General features: G+C 47.7%; 1 protein-coding gene across 1 annotated transcript in view; it reads right to left on the bottom strand.

The window, feature by feature from the left end:
* The window catches only part of FSTL4 (follistatin like 4), a 408,238-nt gene extending 391,746 nt beyond the window's left edge, over positions 1 to 16,492 (bottom strand). Inside the window, exons 1-2 of the mRNA XM_045075507.1 lie at positions 16,294 to 16,492; positions 8,422 to 8,557 (exon numbers count right to left, since the gene is read on the bottom strand). Coding sequence (XP_044931442.1) covers positions 8,422 to 8,547 — 126 coding nt within the window. The 5' untranslated portion in view covers positions 8,548 to 8,557; positions 16,294 to 16,492. The remainder of the gene's footprint in view (positions 1 to 8,421; positions 8,558 to 16,293) is intronic.
* Positions 16,493 to 20,218: the final 3,726 nt, after the last annotated feature.

Below are 20,218 nucleotides of genomic sequence, written 5' to 3'. Positions count from 1 at the left end.
AAAACCAAGGACAAGGTCTTCAAACGAACCATTAAACAATTACAAAGGAACCTTCTTGGAATATCCTACAGATCGAGGGAAGCCAATGATCTCTCAGGTGGTTCCCTGCTGGCCAACACCAGCCTCCCACCAGCACCAACTTGTCTTCATCCCTCCCTATGTGCAGTTGAGGTGAAATGCACTCTTTGATTAAGGGAATAACTGAATCCCACAGGCCACTCATTGTCCATTCTCCAGTCCACCTCTAGTAAGAGTGAAAAAAAACTGCCTCTTATTAGAAGACACCATCAACTAAATAACAGTGGTGTGCCATTTTTCAAGAGCTGAAGAAACTTAAAGAACCATGAACAAGAAACCCATACCCCACTCTTCCTTTACAACCCAGACATACCTGTCACTTCAACAGAGAGAAGTATGTGGATGGGACACTGAACACCCACGTGCAGGTGGACTCTCCCACCTATGTGGAAGGCACAAGGGCCTCTTTGTGGGAGGAGCATCCATCTTCCCTAACTTGGAGCTATGTCTTTCCAGACTTGAAATTCAGACAGAAACCACAGAGCACAACACCAGACCTGCATCTGGGGACCTGGTATCTCAGTGTGGCTTGGGCTTCTGCTCACTGCAAAGCTCCAGGCCATACCACCATGTGCGTCTGTGGGCCTCCATTCACAATGGTCTTAGATCAACATTTCTGTGAGCCACAGGTGCACTGTGACAGGTCTTCAGACAACACATCCACACGGGCAATGCAGAATGTGCCAGTGGGTGGCCCTTGTGGGACACACCACCCTTGGTTCTGGCAGTATGGCCTTTCATTTCTTTCATAAATTAAAAAAAAAAAGAATAAATAAAAACATAAATAAGGAGGTACCGGGAATTCTAGGTAGTACCTTTATCTTTAAAAAAATATTTTCATTTTTCTGCTCTGTGAGATCAAAAAGCCTAGGAGCCAGTGCTTTGGGTGCACTCCCAGCACACTGCACAGATTTAGTCCCTGTTACACAATGAAGAGGACAGTCCACTCAAGCTCCTCTCCATCCCAGTATTCTCAAGACTTTCTCCTCCTCTTGCAGACACCCAAAGGGTGCCCAAGTCTGTGCCATCAGCACACACCGCAATAAAGCCTTCTTTGCTTTTTTGTTTTTTAAAAGATCCTATTTATTTATTTGTCAGAGAGAGAGAGAGAGAGAGACAGCGAGTGCGCACAAGCAGGGGGCGTGGAAGAGGGAGAAGCAGGCTCCCCACTGAGCAGGGAGCCCGATGCGGGGCTCGATCCCAGGACTCTGGGATCACAACCTGAGCCAAAGGCAGTCGCTTAACAGTTGAGCCAACCAGGTGCCCCAATAAAGCCTTCTTTGAACTAAGGTCTGCACAGAGGACAGGAGAACAATGGTGGTCAAATAGACCCCAAAGGGTCACCCCCATCCCCAGTCAAGTGACAGAGAACTCCTCCCTGCTATCTCTTCCCAAAGGGGAACATGCAAGTGACTTGAGGCACACAGGATGGGCCAAACCTTCTGATTTCACATGTGTTGGAGGGCCTTAGAAGAACCAAGAAACAACATTTCAAATGTTCACAACGCGGTGTGAAAGGGCACACTCAGCAGCCATAGAATTAAGCTGGGGAGAGAACCTGAAGGCAATCTGAGGTGGCATCCTGGCTACCCTCTCACCTTCCATAGGAGTAAACAGAGGCCAGAGAGGAGCAGGGAGTGTCTCAGGTCCCCAGAGCTTGTTTGTGCCAGGCTGGACCTGGAACACAGAACCCACATGAGATCCTGTGTTCTCATCCAGAAGTAAGCTGCCTTGGGCAGCCTGCACTTCTGAGTGAGAAGGGTTCTACAGGGCTCATGGGGCTCTGCTTTGGTCTCCCCAGTGGAGCATCTTCCAAGTCTTGGAAGTGGGTCAAAGGACTAATGGGCTTTATTCTGGACTGCAGAGACATGACCCATGAAACAGGTGGATTACTAGCATTTGGGACATGCCAGATGTCTCTCCCTTCTCAAGCGCCAGAGCTGGGCACTTCTATTCACTTACTGACCAGATGTACATACTTCAGAGCTCTCTGCCTCCACCTTCCCCTTCCATCCCCACCGGCCCCCTCTACTTCTGTCTGACCTCACTATGACAGATCCTTCCCTCAGGAGCCTCTTCCTCCAAAACATCACAGTACGACACCATCTCTGGGAGGAGAGGAGGAAGCCTCAGTTAAATCACAAGCTGCCCTTTCCCCACAGGCCCCCATGAGAATTCCTTTCCCGTCTCCACCCTGCAAGGGTCCATTCACACCTGGGTCCAGCATCACCACTCCCTACTAAGCTCAGAAATGCTGTCAGGGAAACAGACTTTGAAATTAAACTAAAGTGAAGTTAATTTTATTTTCTGAATTTCATGATAGTCTTTGCCCCAGCCAAGCACAGCATGGAGCTATGAAGTGCTGGTCTCCAGGGTTGGAGACCAAGACCATGTATTAAAGGAGAATACCCAGGTTTTACTTTTTAAAAAACTTCTTCTTGGGACCAGGTTCAGGAGGAAAGAGACGGGTTTCTCTTGGCCCATGTCTCTGGACTCAAGGGAAGCCCTAAGGTCAAAAAGCAAGTATATGAGAAGCAAGGCCATATGGACAGGTGGCTTCTTGGCCAGAGGGGCAGACTTCTTCCTCCCCACACCAGTGTACCTGAGTAGCTGCTGTCAGCTCGGGTGCTATTGCTTGGAGTAGAGGGCCCATCTTATCCTATCCCCTCTGTTTCTGAGACCAGGGCCCTCCATCTTCCCAGTGGCTGTAGACAAGACAAGGCCCAGGAGACTCACAGTAGCAACCACAGTGGATGGAAGCAGAAGGACAACGGCCCTGGCTTGGCAGGACAGAAGAGCAGAGCCCACTCACAGAGAGCCTGTTAGAGTCCATCTGACACCATCATGACATTTACTTCTCTCTAAATGGTAAACAAGAGAGATAACCCACAAGTCATAGAGAATAAATCAAGCAGATGATTGGGGCCTGGAAGATTTGATGCTGCCAACTCCCCGAAAAATGGAAATCAGAGCCCCATTTACAATGCATGGCCTGATGTCCTGATAATAAGGGTGGAAAGTTTCCTACAGAAGCATAGATTATTTTAATAGCAGAGGCATTTTAAAAAAGTAGATGAGTAAATGCTAAATTAAGAGGAAGAAGAATAATGGCTTTCTGTGAACTCATAAATGTTCATTTTCCTGGGTCACAGAACTTTTCAGAGCCAATTAAAACTCTATTAACTACGATCTCAAACTACGCCAGGGGCCTACAGCGCACTAACCAGTACATGGTGGGCAGCTTGCCGGGAGAAGTTAGAGAGGAAAAACCTCTGACACGAAGACAAAGACAGCAACTTCCCCTGTCTGAGGGTAAACACAAAAACAAGACCCTCAAACACGACAACAGCCGAGAAGATGCATCCCCAGAAAAGTCTGGCTGGGCTCTGGGAACAGGAACTGGGCAGGACACCAGTATGAGTGACAGAGAGACAGTGACGGGTGGGAGCACGAGAGTGTGGGCGGACCCTCAGGATTTAAATCGCCTGCACCCAAACAGTGAGGAACCCTACACACAGAGAGCCAAGCTTGTCTGTCCACTTGCTTGCTTCAAAATAGGTGAAAAAGACTCTGAAAGCCAGGCTACTTCCCTTCCCGCTTCCCTCACCCACCTGCCTGCAAGCCCACCCAGTGTGAAGCTATCCCCCAGCAGAACGGCACCCTGTACATTCAGCTCCTTTTACTGACTACAGGCAGCCTTGTCACATTGACAAAAGCTAAAAAACAAAAACAAATAAAAAGCTGGGTTTCATCACCAAACGGAATCTCCTTCTGGGATGTACGCAGGCAGGGTCGAGGGGACTCCTCTATGGCCTTTGTGTCCAGTGTCCCCTGGAACCAGAAGTATCAGCATCACCTGGAGCTCATGAGAAAGGCAGACTCTCCGGACCATCCCCTCCAGCTCTACTGCATCGGCATTTTAACAGGACCCCCCTGTTCTTTGCAAGCACACTGAAATTCAAGAGAGGCTGGTGTAGGGCACAGCCTGCACTAACTCCAGAGGTAAGAACTAGCTCCTCCAGTGCCCCTAGGAACTTGCAGTACTCATCACCATCTTTCACCAAGAATACTACGGATTTACTCACACATCAGCAGATAAGAGGTTTTATTCCTCATTTCTCCCAACCTGAGGCTGAGAAACTAAAAATCCACACCTCTGATGGAGAATTGTCAGTAGGCAGCTATGCCCGAATATTCCAGAATCAGAGAAGAAGCCGCCTCCCCCTCCCTCCCCATGCCAGGTCTACAGATGTACAGAGGTCCTGGATCCTCCAAGAGGGGTGTAGCTCGCAGTCATGCCCCAGGGAAGGCCCACTCAGGCCCTTTGCTGGGACAGCTCACTGAGGCAAGCCAGTTAAATGTCAGAGTTGGTACCGTTGAGTGTCTAGGAATGGGGACTCCAAAGAAAACATCCATAAGACATGCACATAGGTCTACAGATGAAGTTCGGAAAATACCAGCCCGGACCCCATCTGTTTGCAGGGAGAAGGGAGGTGGTGTTCCCACACCCACAGACAGAGGGGCAAGAGGAAGGAGAGGTGAATCATGGATGCCTCAAAGCCCACAAGAAGATCAGCTACTCTCTCCATCACCAGTCAGAAGAGTGGAGCATGGGTTGGGGGTGGGGAGGAGACCATAACTAGAAGAGTGTGGTCTTAAAATCAGTCAACTACGTAACAGTAACAACACTAACTCAAAAAAGAACTATTTTTAAAAAATTAGTGCCCAGTCTTAGCAGTCTCCAATCTCCTCAATGCCCAACAAATGTAAAAGGAAGCCGGAGCACTCCAGGTTTCTGCCTTAGGAGACACCCCCACCCAGGAATGGGGGCACCCCTGGGCGCAGTCAGTGGCATCTAGGACTAATACGTGCAGAAGGGCAAAAGGACGGTAGGTGCTTTCTTAGGCTGACTCTCCTGGGGTTAGGGAAGTGGGTGACCACCCTGATTACTGAGACCACCAGAAACATTTATTCCTCAAAAACTACCCTCTCAGAGACTGCACACATTGAAAGCACTGGGTGTCTGACATCACAGCCCTTCCCTGGTCTGTAAGCACTGAGGCATATTTAGTACAGGACTAGTAACTCTGGGTCAGAGCAATGTGGAGAAGGCACAGCGGGATATATGAAGGACACTTAAGGCCACCATCCAATCCGAGATCCCAGCGAACAGTGGGAACACAGCAGTGAGGGCTGAAAGGCAGGGAGAACCCTCCCACAAATGTCCACCCCTCAGAAGAAGGTGGGTTCCTGGGTCTGACCTCTCTCACTTTCCTATTCTCCGCAAATAAAAAATTCTACCAATACTGATTTTAGTACTACATTTATCTTGGCCAGAGAATAGGGGAAAGGGGGAAATTTTAATTATTTTAGAATTTTGTTGAGTTGTATCTCTCAGCATTGTTTCCTCTGAATTCAGAATTTCATTAGTATTCTAGGCCACAGTCTGCCACTCAGTTCTTATTAAAGAGGCACTCCACCCAGCTCCACTTTGTTTCATCTACATTTGTAAAACGATAAACTCCTTGAAGCTATTTCAACTGCGGTCTTTGTACATAAAACAATAATTTAACAAAACTTACATACGCTATCATTGCTTTACAAATGAGTGAACGCACACATGCTCTGGTCATTTCATCCGTATTTACCCTTAGGATGCTCAAGTAATTGGTGTAATAACTTTAAAGGGAAGTCAAATCTTATTAATGCTTTCCAAGTACTTTAAAAATCTGAAGTCAATGAATGTTTTTGCAAAGTAGTATTAGCAGGAAGAAAACACACACAGAAACGTGTTACCATTTAGGTCCTGATTAATTTATGGAGTTACAGGAAACTCGGTTGGCTATGATTGTTCCGGAAAGTAAGACTGTCTGAGGAAACTGCTAGAGGAGTTTAGAATAGTCTGGACAGTCAGTTATGGACATATTAATAGCTACAGTTTGAAGGAGAAATACCTGGATGTTGATGAGTGACAAGCCTGGCCAGTAAGCTGCCTACAGCTTGGCTGGGGGACCATTCATGTCCCCACTGGTCATGCACCTGCCGCACAGGTCAGGCTGCCATACGCAGAAATTACGGACTGTCTACACTAAAGTCTGACAACACTGGAGTGACTTCACCACTAATACTAAATGTTGAATACCAATCAGCTCAAAAACATAATGAGTCTCTACTGTGCTCTGAAAATTATTAGACATTGTAAGGAAGGGAAACATACATAAAATTGGCTTCCTTCGTCTGCTAACATAAAAAATATGTATTTAAAAAATAAAAAGGACTAGTTCAGAACATGACATCAAATTTGACCAAAGTGTGCTCAAAGAAGGTTCCAGAGAAAAGATGAGAACCAGAGCTAAGCCCTGGAGGAGAGGAGTCAGTATGTGGGATGAAGGGACAGAATCCAACACATGATGCTAGTGAAGAATGGCATGGAGAGGCCATGCACAGAGCACGGTCAGAATCAGCACACATCAGTTCCATATCCATGTCCTGCTCTATCAGAACTTTGCTGAGGCTGTCCTATATCCTAGGCCCATCCAAATGGCCATCTTCTCATTTCATCATTGATAAAAACAGACTCTATGAGTACAAGTTATTACACTTTGCAAAAATGCAATGCACAGCCACGAACTGGATTGATAAGGCAGCTGTTCCTGCGTTTGGAGTCCATACAGGTATCATTTCCTTTTCCCGAAACAGCACAAGGCCTGGAAATGGGAGAGGGCTTCATCTCCTGGGTTCTACCCTGATGCGGCAAGAAAAACAACACCCCAAAACTAACCAACAGAAAGCCTCCCTGCCTCGGAATGAGCATTATCTGTTCTTTCTTGGTGTTAGGCTGTTAACAGCCAAGATAAAGATGCCCTAGGTTGATATTAAATTACCTTCACTTTACCTCCAGCTAAATCCTACCTTAATTGGTTTGACTCCTTTAATTGAAGTAGGCAATTTAAAAGAGTGGGCCAATGAGCCCCAATAGTAAGAAGACTAAAAAAGCTTATCTATGTGTTTGCTGTTTGCTTTGCTATTAAATATTCAACAATATATTTGTAGGATCATTTTCCCTCTGTATGGATATGAGTGTAATGATTAAGCCATCCCATATGGGAAATGCTGTGCTGGCTAGCGAGTCAGCCTCCAGGCTCTTTCAAAAGGCCATTAAGTCGTGTCCTTCACGGACTGTGATGGGAGAGAGTGACGCTCTTCAATCACCTGCTCACCACAAAAGGAAGCCACGTGAACCTCAGCAGCAAACGTGAGCATTCAAAGACTTCTGAAGCTCCCCGGAGATTAAGGTCTGTAGGTCTGGGATTGCATTACGATTAAGTAATAATGAGAAAGACATCGTGTCTTTTGATCAAATAATGCATTAATCCTACCATCCACACACTGTGTGTCTTTATTCACTCTCTGGTGATGTTGACTTTGGGAGGTAATTTTTCTATCTCATTCCAAAGGACAGGAAACAAGCACAGAGACAAGAGGCAGGCGTGCACCAGGAAGGCAATGGGAGCTGAAATGGCCTGAGAAGCTCTTCGGCAAGAATTTGCATTTACCATGTCATAAAGAAAATCCCAGGTAGCTTTGATGAAAAAGGGTGTAGTCATTTCTTAGGGTCTGACACACACAAAGCAATTTCTGCAGAGAAACTGCACCCCCTCACAAGCCCCAAATTCCTTAGGCCTACTACCTGAGCAGGGCGAGGGTGCAGCTTATGAATCCTCTCCGGTACTTAAGACCAAGTTCGCTGAGCAATTAGCAGTGTATCGAGACTCTCTGGGGAGGCATTTGAGAATAAGTTTTTCAAGCACTTTAGAAGCATTTATATATACCTAACATGCCATTAATCATTCTTATCTGTTCATTAAGACAGGCTCCCTTAGGAACCCTACTTGCCAGTTCTTTCTCAGCCTGGTGTTTTTTATCTGTGTACGTGAAAAGGAGTCTCTCTCTTTTAAAACACATTTTGTAATTAAAAGACTTCATTAATTCACATGGGTGTGCTCTACCATTGAGTCTGCATTTTCAGAGTTTTATTAAATATACAAAAAGGCCATTCTCTTGAGGCTCTTTGCGGAAGACAAACCATACAACTAAAGCCTGGTTTTGGAATACGTTTTCAGCATTGCAGAGATTTTAGACTTATCACTTACAGCATGACATAAAACCTCCTGTCCAGACCAATGCATGCTGTGTCCTTCTGTCCCCTATCAAAAAGAGGGAACAATTTTAACTCACACTGCAATCTAACTGATATAAACCAAAGGTAGAGAAGAAATCAGATACACTGGCATGGAAAAGCAGAAAGTTTCAAGCATCCTAGCAGGCGTTATGTGACCATACCTCCATCTGTGGGTCACCCACACCCATGTTCAGGCCTCTGTTGGGTCCTGGGTCCATCCATCCCAGCGCAGCTGGCAGGGAGGCCCCAAGCAGCACGAGATGCAGCCATAAGCGTCCCGGTTTCATTTCGTGGAGTCTGTTGAGAAAATGACAGATGTTCAGAATTAAATATTGCAAAACATTAGCACGTCACAGGGTGGGTAGGTAGAGCTTGTACTCCAGAATCAGACACACCAGAGTTTAAATCCTACCACCAGCCCTTCTGCCCTACTTTGGAGAAGTTCCAGTACTTCTGAGCCTTAGTTTATTCACCTCTAAAAAGGGTTCCATAATATGTATTTCATAGGATTGTGGTGAGGGTTAAAGAAGTCAGTGTTGGACACAGAGTTAACAACTCTATGCATACAATGGTGTGGAAAGCCACCCAACATGGCAGCTACCACTCCATCTAAAAGAACCAACGAGGGGAGAGCAGCTGTGTCACTTCTGTTCCATAACCACACAGCCAAGCTTCAGACCCTTCAGAAAGCACTGAGGCTGGGCATACAATTAGTGATCAGTGAAGACTGATGAGGAGTTATGTTAAATGTAAGGTACCCTGTTTGTGGCTGATGTCTCAGTTTATAAGACAGCGAGATTCAAAAGGGCATAAAGCTCAAAATCTTCCTTTCAAGACTGTTCCTTTGTGTAGAGGAAGTCAAGCACCCAGTGGATAACGGGATTTCAATAACCTTTAAGGTGGTTCCTGGGGCTCATGCAGTAAGAGATCTGAAGTCCTAGAAGAAATGGGCAATTCAAAGTAACCAAAGAATTACACAGATGAAAAAGCTAAGGATCAGCCACAACAGATATTCAACTCCCTATCACGTGCTGAGGTGCTAATGGGACAAGGACACAGGCTAGTCAACCTGTCCAATCAGCCCTACCATTTTTTTTTTTTTTAAGGTTTCTACTGTAACATTCCAACCTTGATTTCCCCATCTCTGTTCAAGAAACGCAGCCAGGGAGATAGAACTCATCGTGCAGTATTTACAACTCGTCCTCAAGGAAACCAGAGGGCTTATTGATTTCTGTGAGCATTACACAATTTAGTGCTTAATTGCATGTGGTGCACACGGCATCCTGATTGTGGTGGGGAATATGGAAACACAGAGTGCTTCGGAGGCCAGCATTCCATGTGATCTGGCCTTGAACTGGTCCAGGGCAGGTATCCCAGACAGAAATGATGAAGCAGCTTGGCAGATACTACAGGCTGGTGGAGGAATCCACGCCCTCTCACTCCCATGGTGAGAGCTGTGGGGGATGCCTACTTCGAACCAGAAGGGTTGGAGGTATCCCACCATCACTAGCACTGATCCCTGGACCACGAAACAAATTCACTCCTACCACATTCCCAGCTTCCTTTGGCTGCCTTTCCAGATATGCTTTATATCCCTCACTTGAGACAGAAAATGCCCACATGAAGGAGAAATAGGGCTAAAAGTTATGGCATCTAACACTGGCCTCTGAAAAGGCAAGGTTGTAAGTCATGACGGTCTTTTAAGAAAACATGTCTCCTGTCATACAAACAGTCCACAGGCTTCCATTCCTCTATCTGCCTCTTCATCTTTGACATCTGTTGGCAAAGCTGGAGTGACTGAGACAGTAGTCTGAGTGAACAGTAAACATAGTGTGAAGGTCACAGTCTTGTCACCGTCAGCACCTGCTCCACACTCTGAGGAAGGCAGAGCTAAGGGCAATGGCCTCATGCAATGCTACCTGGGACAGAAGTAGAGCATTCCCAGCAGTCCCTGAGCCACACTCCTGATCCAGAACTCTGGCCACAGTGTGTGAGTTCTTCACACAGACTGCGGAGTGTGGAGAAAAATCAAATTCAGACCTAAAAGAAAGTAAAAACTGCAACCAGTTCTTCTGAAAATAAATAGGGCAACTCCCTACTCTCCATAAATTATTGTCTTCTGAATGCAGAGCCATGTGCCTAGAACTGCAGAAAGCATTTACTAGATTTTTGGAAATTTTTTTTTTTTAACATACCAATACTGAGGGGCACCTAGGTATCTTGCTTTCAGCTCAGGTCATGACTTGGGTTGTGAGATGGAGCCCTGTATCAGGTTCCATGCTCAACCTGGAGTCTCCTGAAGATTCTCTCTCCCTCTGTCCCTCCAGCTCATGCACATACGCTCTCTCTCTAAAATAAATAAATCTTTTCAAAAAACACCAGTGCTTAAGCTAGAACTAGAAAGACACTCTTTCCTACTTTATTTTTGAGAAGTATTCCCTACTTATCCATATGAAACAGCACTCACAAGGAAAGCACATGTACAAAAGGTCTTCTTTTCTCCCCCATCATGCTTTCAAGCCTGAATAAACCAAAAACAGCAAAATAATCAAAACTGACTCAATATACAAATGTCAATTTCTGGAGTTAAGAAATATTCAAGCCACAAAACCGACTATTTAGTTTTCAATTTGCATAGTAATCCAAGACCAATTATGTTTGATGTTTTATTATTAATGGATAGCATCAAAATAAAATCTGTTCACCTCAATTGTTAATTTGGCAAGTTGCAAAACTATTTTAGAAGGTATACCCAGACCTGTGATATTAAACCAGTTGTTTCAAGTTGTTGCTTCAAGGAGCCTGGGCTCCAGGCCTATGGCACCTGGACTCATGTCTGGTTTTATCTAGTTTACACTGAGGTTACCCGAAGATTTACAGACAAGGAAACACAAGAGCCAGGCCAATGACTGAAATATTCCCAGCTTCTTTGTAACATTTCGCTCAGCTTGGCCACCACCAGATGGGACTCCATTTGCATGGTGGATGCCTGTCCGATGTTATTTTATACTCACTGTGATTGACAACTCATTTTATCTACAGGAGCAACAGCCTGAAAATTTACAACTCAAGTTTTATGACGGCTCAGTTCATAAAAAAAGAATTAATATTGGGTCGAAACTGATTTTGATGATGTATGTAATAGCCAAATAGAAGTCATCTCTTTGGTTAGCACTTATGTAACAATAACATGTGTCAGGCGCTGTTCTAAACTCTTCGCAGGTATTAACTCACTCGCCTCACTCCTACTCCATGAGGAGGGCATTAAGAATTCCCTAGTCAGATGACACAGCAGACAGGCCACAGAGAGGCTAAGCACCCTGCCAAAGCCATGTGGCAAATAAATGGCAGAGATGGGATGCCAAGCCATGCAGGTAGATTGTGCAAGACGTCTGTGCTCTTCACAGCCTCCCTCTGCTGCCTCTCAATACTTTGTGGTATTTTGTTTCAGCCAACAGTTGTTCTTAGCAAGATGGGGAAAACCTAGGTCAAGCAAGATAGGAAATCCTGAGTCTCTCCTTTCCTCCGACAGCTGCCAAGAGCCACACTCCTCCAGAGGAACTGAGCGAGAGGAAAGAACCACATGGCTCCTCTCTGCATCCCTCCCCGGAACGGGGCCACTTGGCACATGGTCCTCAGCTCTCAGAACTGCTGTCTCTATCAGCCAGGAAGAAATGTAGTAGGGGAAAAAAAAAAGAAAAAAAAGAAATCATGAGGAGATGCACAGAATGCCAGGCAGCAAGCATGCGTCTCAACTGAGGGGGAGTGCCAACATGAGGAAGACAGTCACTCCGGGGGAAGGAGATTTGTTGATTCATTACTCCTCACCTTCAAAGAGCCCAACTGATCTTCAGACAGAAGAAAATACAAGGATCTCCTCATTATAGAAATGGCAAGGTACCATCTATAATATCACAAACTCTCTTTTTCAACCTTGAGTTCCTTTTGAGATCAATTTAGGTTTATAAGCTTCAATCAATCCATACTAGAGTCCTAAGACTGGCTATAAATCTATCGGAGACCGTTCTCGTAAAAGAGCTGGACTGCATTTTCTTTCAAACAACTCATAAAGCACAATCACTTGATATTAAAGACCTGGTTCCCCTGAGGTTTTCCACCCAAGCCTCACTTTCCCCCATGATCTAAAGAATCAGGAGCTAGGTTGGCTGTGGTACAGACAGGACAGAAGCCTGGAAGGCCAAAGAATTCACCCCATGTGGTAGCCAAATCAGGAGCCAGATCTAGACTGAAATCAGGCCTCCTCACCCCGAGGCAATGGCTTTGTCTCTTATATATGTCTCTTGTATTGTCACAAATACATATGGAATGTTGGCATTCTGTCTCAATCAGACTAATTTTGCTTTTCTTAGTGGAGGATGGGCCCTACTAGATCAAGAATCTGCTCTGTGTGCAAAGCACAGGATTTTTCTGGTTTTATAATTAGAAGCCACTACGTGTGCTATTACTTGTATTTAAAATTATAGAGGTACTACAAATTTGTAAGATGTGACATTCAGAAAACTGACTCACTTTTCCAAGAAATTGAAAAATGTGACATAAGAATGGCAAGTGGTTAGGGAAAAATAGGCATGAATAGGTCGATTCCAAATCTGCCACCACAGAACACACACCAGCATGCAAGTGGTCTGTACTGAATGGGGTCAGAGGCCAGGGAGATGCATGGACATTAAACTGGCAGTGGTTCTAATACAAATTTCCCTTTTCTCCTCCGGGAACCAGCCTTGTTTGGGCACAGTGGGACTTCAGACCCTGAGAGCTTCCAGAGACATTACTCATGAGTTCTCTCTCAGCATCTCTCCCAGAATATGGGAACGTTACCGAATTAGATGTTACAATTTAGCCTCATGGAAAGGGCTTCTCTTTGTAACCACCAAGACCAGAAATTATGAAGATGCTTTGGTAAAACCAAGCAATACCACCCCAGCCTTAAAGAGAACAGTAAGTTTTGTGACCCTGAGGCACCTCAATTTCCCATCTTTCCAGCTAACCAAGTGTATGTTTAGCCAATTATTAGAGGTTCATTGTGTTTTGTACATGGGATGCTGGCAATCAACAAATGGAAACCACCTGGAGACCACCAAAATCCTGCAGCCTCTGTTATGTCTACTCAATGTTAAAAGGAAAAAAAGAAAAGCCATATTGACCCTAACCTAACACCATAGGGCTACAAATTAATTTCCTCGGAAAGGCTCAGGACCCTAGTTTTGATATCCAAGTGTTTTAAGAAAAAAGGAAGGGGTTCAAACTTCCTAAGATAGCCCCTCAAATACCAACCCAAGGAACTTAGGCATGGAAATGTATCAGGCTGCCCCTGCAACAAGCCATAATGAAGTTACACTGCACTTTCCATTAATTATCTGCTCTTTATCTTTGGTTAATTGTTCCAACATTTGATAAATTGAACGCCTAAATTAGTCTGTGGAAAATAGATCAATCTATGACACTCCTATATACCAAGAAGTTTAACAAACACACCTGTGAGTTCCAGGAACTCTCATCATTTCAACATTTATACTGCTTAAGTACCACATTCTCCCAACAGGAGTTCTATTTTCCCCAAAGTCCCATCCTTTGTGTTACGCACTAAGAGAAAGAAAGTATAAGGACATATGTGCTCGTGAAATAATTTCCTAATTTCATCAAGTTAGTAAGCACACAACTGACCACACATAAGCAACATAAGAAGGTTGAATTTGCAGAAACATACCAACAAAGGGAAAATAGGAATTAAAGATTTGGGAAATTGTGACTATTCAATGACCTGTTTCTGGATTTTGGTACTAAATCCAGCAGAAGATCACAACATGAAGATCACTTAAAAAAAAAAAAAAATCCTGCAACTCTGAGATGAAGAGAAGAATCCTAAGCAACTGATGGGTCAAAGTAGAAAAATCCAAACTACTCCTCACACACCCATCTCCTGGACAGAGCAGAAGGGATAAAAGTTCTCCCAAGGCCCATGGGAATAGGCTGGACCCTCTCTGGAATAAAAATTGATTTCCTGAGATTAAGGAAAATTGAGGGTGGTAAAAACAATGTCTTAGAAAAAGCCACTGGAACAACTTTAACACATTACAGTATATATGAAGACGGCTATCATCTTGCATGACGTTTGGCTCAGTCTAAAGTCTTGAGGGAGGGAGGGTCTGTTTTCCTAGGATGGAAAGAAACCTACCAATTCAACTAAGGGTGTCTGAAGAGAAATGCTGTAGTAATGCTGCAGCCTCTTCTCACAAAACCAAGATGGGAAGCAGGCATGGGCCCTGTGGGGCATCAGTTCATGGCTTGGGTTTGAGCTACTGCCTTAGGATTGCCGCAACTCTGGTGTCCTAGAAGCCCCATCACTCTGTCCCTTGACCATGTACTCCCCAGCTGAGCCCTCTACCTAACCACCACCCACATCAAAGCCTTCCTCGGAGCCAGAAGGGGCAAGCACAGGAACCTACCCAGTCCAGCATAGACAGGACACTGCTAAAAGTCAAGTCCGACTTTTCCATAAGCCTGGTGGTGGGAAAATAACTTTAGACCTTGGATAAATGTCTGAATTTCTTCCCTGTGCCTCAGAGACTGTGATGGAGGCCCATTCTCTGTGCACATTTGGTTAAGAGCTGCCGTGCCGCCTCTTGATGAAATTGTTTCTGCGTGGCCCACAGAATGTGTACGAATGTTTCTATCTCGGGCACAATTCCCCTTGCACAGGCTTGCAATAAATTTAGGAAGGGAACCCATCAAAGCTACTGGCGCTGTTTTTCACTCGCGGGAACCCTCGAAGGAAGCGACACCTAGAGGAGAGCGGAGGAGAGCGGCGGCAGCGCGATTCATCAATGTCGGCGACAATTACCGGAACGAGGTCGGCTGGACTGCGCCGGAGGGCGGGGGGCGGCTAACAGGGCTACACGGAGACCCGGCAGGGCCCGACTCCCCGGAGCCCCAGGAACTTGAGCTCGCCGGCGCACTGCACGGGCTGCTCGCCACGTCCCGGCCACTGTGAGAGATCCTGCTGCTTGCAGCGGATTTCTGCCCTTGCCAGAGTGGCGGGCGCCGAAGTCCTCAGGTGGCAGGCCGTGGGCCAGTGCGCCGAAGGCGCCGCTTCGTCAGCTCAAGGGGGCCGCTAAGGCTCGCGCAGCGCTCGGCCACCAACTCGGGGTGACAAGCGCCCAAAGCTCAGCGCTGTGTCTGCGTCGCTTGAGTGCCCCCCAAACTTGAAACCGGTCTCCTTTGCGGGTGCAGAGAGGGGCGGAGATCACCCACTGCACAAGCTCTCTTAGGACCAAGCTCCCTGCGGGAGCGTGCCCCAAACAAACTGCTCCCCAGCGACTCCTCAGCAGGGACGCTCTCTTGAAACAGAGACTAGCTGGACAGAACAGGAGCCGCGGGCCTCGCGGAACGAGGTGGTGCCCCGGTCCCATCTCCTCAGCCTCCGCCGAGCCCCAACGTGCAGACTCTGTGGACCTCGGGGGAGCGATGGCCAGGCGGGGCGCAGCGGGCCCTTCGGGCTGCAGTGGGGACATGCAAGTTTCCCCCGCAAAGCTGGAGGTAGGAGGCAGCGAGTACGCGCGCTCCGCACCCCAGCCCGGGGCCAAGGGCACCAAGCCCAGCCGCGGGGCTGCCGCTCGCCTAGCTCTCCGAAGCTGCTCGGGGGCCCGAGTACCGGGAGCAGCGCCTGCGGGGTCTCTGAGCTGGCGCGGGCTGCTGGCTCGGTTCTGCTCTGCGCGCCGGCCGGGTCACTCCTATACCTACTGCAGACCGGCCACCAGCCTCCGCACCCCAGCCTTTCCCCGGAGTCCTGGCCGTGGCCGTGGTAGCCCCGGCGAGCCCGAGTCCCGTGGTCCCGTGCCCGCCGCCCGCCAGGGGGGCAAACTTAGCTCTCTGGAGCCGGCGGTGAGGACAAGCGAGCGTCCGTGCAAGGCCCTGCAGGGAGACGCGGAGCCGCGGGCGCCGGGACCCCAGCGGGACGCAGCGGGACCGGCTGCTGGCGGCGGCGTCTTGGCACTCTCCCCGCGCCCGCGTACCTGAGGTGGCCGCGGCCGAGGGAAGACCAGGTGGCCGGACGCGGTCGGACGGGAGCGCCTGTGGCGGCGGTGGCGGCGACCCGACCCCGCGTCCTTCGGTCGGTCTCTCCGGCTGTCGGCGGGTCCCGGACGTGCAGGAGGCTGTCTCGGCTCCAGCTCCGTGAACCGCCGCTGCCGTACCACCGCCGCCGCGGCTGCCCTATTTCTGCCGCCAGGACCGGAGCTCGTGACGTCACCCTCCGGGCCCCGCCTGCCCAATCGCCGCCACCTGTGCGCGCGGCCCGCCCGCCGCTCAGACCCGCGCGGGGCCCGCCGCAGGTGCGCGGAGCAGCCGGGCGCGCACGCGGGGCGCGAGGACTCCCAGAGCTCCAGGGCGATCTCTGAGGCGGTGCGCTTCAGCCCCTGGCTCTCTCATAGAGATCTGCAGCCCCTTTCACTCCCCAACACACCCCTCTCTGCTGTCCTCCGGCTCTTTCGCAGGCCGAGCTCTCCAGCCTCTGCTCTCAAGGTGCACAAGTGGTCTTAATCAGCCGCCATAGCTGTGGAGCCTAGGCAGGTCAGTACACCTTGCCCTTAGAGTCCCTAGAGGCTAAGTGAAGTGACACGCCCCCTCGCTGAGAGCCAACAACCTGCGAAAGAGCAAAGTTTTTATCTCTCCCTTCTGACTCTGCCCTCTTCCAGCTGGAGAATTAACAAAATCCTGGGCATACAACGGCAGTCCCAGGTGATGTGGGCTTGGCCTGGCCAAGCTGTGACAAGAGAGTGCCCTATTCTCCCTTCGAACAGACATTTTCACTGCCCTGACTTCATCCCCAAGCCTGGATCTCTGTTCACCATCCAGAACTTTTGGAGAACCCCAACCCAGTCGTCATTTGCTTTCATTAATTGATCTAGACATCAGTCTTGGTGCCCAAATAAACTGTTAACACTTTTGTAACAAGTAGCACACACACACACCCCAACCAGTGGTCTATCTATAGCCCAAGTCTGGCATCAGATTTAGGAGTATGATCCTAGCTAGGCCAGGCTGGTAGTAACTAAAGGGCAAGAGACTTTCTGGGGGACTGCCCCCTGCTCTATGTGGGCACCAGGTTGTGCAGCAGGACAGTGTCTGGTCTATGCCCCTGTGATCTCTTCTGGCCTGGATGAGGGGACAGAGAGGATTTTCCTAGGATAAGTTTAGTTAAATAGCAAGAGAAGAGGAAAAATAGGGAGAAAAGGTATTGCATTTGCTCTTTCCTTCAACAGATATTTACTGAGCCCCTCCTATGTATCAGACACTTGCTAGGTGCTGGGAGGATGGCAGTGGGTGAACCAGCATGGTCCCTCCCCTCACACATGTTTCTGTCTGGGATCACCTCTCTCCCTACCACTTTCTAGCTTATAACCCAGGCCAGTCATATCTCTGCTATAAGTATCAGTTTCCCCATCAGCAAAATGAGGAGTGCATGAGACCTGGGTGACTTCTAGGTGTCCATTGTTGTGACTTCCCACTTGGGGGAAGTGGGACTTCCCACGTGGGCTCAGAAGGACAAAGGCCATTCCATCCTCCATGCCCTAGGGCCTTCGCAGGAATAATGCTCTCTCATAGTTGACCATGAATCTTTGCCAAGGCCATCCGTGACTGAAACCCCAAGGCTGGCTTGAAGCCAGATTCTGTATAGCAGGACTGGGGAAAGGATGGCACTTTCCATCCTGGGAGAGAGCAAAGGAGGACTGGACATAAAAGGAAGCTGGGGAATTTGGAGATAGGCTATGTCTCCTTCTGAAATTTAATTCTAAGTCCATGGACAAGATGGAGCTCCACAGCTCAGAGACTGGGTTTAGCTCCCCTCCCACACTTTGAGGTGTTTGGAAAAGCAGATTTCAGTTCTCTGAGCACAATGTCCCTGAGTCAGCCTAGTGGCCCTATTACATAATAACCAAGGCAGGCCTTGGCGTGTGTCTTTTTAATAACTCTGGGTCATAGCTAAACCAAGGTCTGTAGAGTGACCGAGCTCTGAAATAGCTCTGTTTAGTGCAGCAAACAGGGACTGGACTTCCACAGACTTCTTTGGCTTCTCCAAGAAGGGGGGAATGTAGCTGCCACAAACCAGATGTGCAGAATATCCCTTGGAGAGAAAGCTAACATCTGAAGTGAGCTATTGTGACTACTGTGCATAAAATAAGTGTGGAATTAAAGTCACCTTGGAATAAAAAAGGTGAAGTGTGAATGACAAAATAAAACAAACCTTCAGGGCAGCGGCATCAGATGCCAGCAGACCTTGACACCTCTATGAATTGCTCTGTGCTTTGACTTCTCAGGGCAATTGTTGGTTGAATAATAATACTCCCCCAGCATGGAAAATATGCTAGACCCACACAAAGAATTTGCTTGCAACCCTGTTTCAGAATTTGCAAGCATACTGATGCTTCGCAATGGCAAACTGGGATGCTTGGCCAGAAAAGCGGCGCGGGGGGTGGGGTAAGTTTTGAATTCATGTAATTCAGTCACTTTGGAAGGAGGAAGTTAGAAGGAAACAAGTTCGAATGACTGCCTCCAACCCCCCATTGTAGGGGATTGGTGAGCAATTTCCCGAGACAGACTCAGAGACACGCAAAAGGAAGTGAGCACTATGTTTTCGAAAGATCAGGAAGTTCAAAAATCTCCTATAGATATTTACTTTACCAGCTTTAAAAACTTTCTTCTATTTCTATTCTTACCCAAAACACAGCAATATGATCAAATACTGCAGCCAAACAGTGGGTCTCCTACAGTTATTTCCAGCGTACTGCGGCACATCGGGTGGCACAGAGAGACCCCAGAGCCACGGGATTGGGAAGAAGCAGGGAACCTCCTCGAGGTTCAACCACAAGTTTCCCTGTCACTAGCTATGGGTTGGATCTCCCTGGGCTGGTCAGACAGTGCCCAGAAACACCTGTCAGCAGCCAGACTCGGAGGGCATGTGAGAAGGTAAAAGGCAGGAAAGGGTCTTCCTGGTCTTACACAACTGAACACTGCTGCTTGTCTGAAAAACATCTGGTAAAATCTTCAACCCAAACTTTGCAGTCAACTGAAGAACCAGTCTGGCTCTCTGAAGAGCCCCAGACAGAAAGGCATGAGGGCCAGTCCCTCTCTTGCCTCTGCCATACATTGACTGGCCAGGCATCTTGAGGCCTAGTGTCTTCATGTCTCCAGTGGGAGTTGGAGGTGGGTGGGCTGGGAGGCGGTCCTACTCAGTCAGTTCCTGAGGCCATTTTTCATTCTGCAAGGCCATGCCTTTATTTTGCTAGGACTTACAGAAGTGAGGGCCACTCTGATCTAAGAAGAGCTGTGATGTTAAGGATTTTTCCAAGTTTTCTTAAATTATGGTCCACTTAGTCACCAAGAAATTAAGGGAATGAAAGCATAAATTAAAAATTCTAGACCTAAAATCATACTCAGAAATAACTGTTTAACTTTAAATTAGGGAGAAAGGTAGCCAGCATGGAGATTAAGTAAGGTATTCCTTCAAAAGGAAAGAGTGACTTGGGAAATTTTTCAAGGCAATGACGAAGCATTGAAGAATGAGGACTTTAATTAAGAAGCTGGGATGAATAAAAAGCCACAGTGAGCGAGAGGGAAGAGTGAATGGGTAAAAGTGGAGAGCATGAAAAATAAAACCCTTTACCATGGTGTTAATCCAGAGACAGAAGTCCCATCCGGTTCCCAGGGCCTAGGCTGAGGGTACCAGCGGCCTGAGGGAGCCCCCAGGTAGGAGGAAATGAAGCTGAATCCCTCAAGGAAGATGTGTGCACAGGGAGAATGTGGACAGACCAGTCCAGGCCTCCAAGACACAGAGGACCACCTCTTATATGGGGGACAGAGGAGAGAGATGAAGTGGGATGATAGGATGAAGGGTGGAGGCAAAGAGAGGGGCCAACCTCCTTACTCAACCTGATTTAT

This window comes from Mustela putorius, unplaced genomic scaffold (assembly GCF_011764305.1).
Source record: "Mustela putorius furo isolate JIRA1106 unplaced genomic scaffold, ASM1176430v1.1 tig00000145_pilon_pilon_pilon, whole genome shotgun sequence".
Classification (NCBI taxonomy): domain Eukaryota; kingdom Metazoa; phylum Chordata; class Mammalia; order Carnivora; family Mustelidae; genus Mustela; species Mustela putorius.
This window is presented reverse-complemented; position numbering and strand designations above follow the sequence as displayed.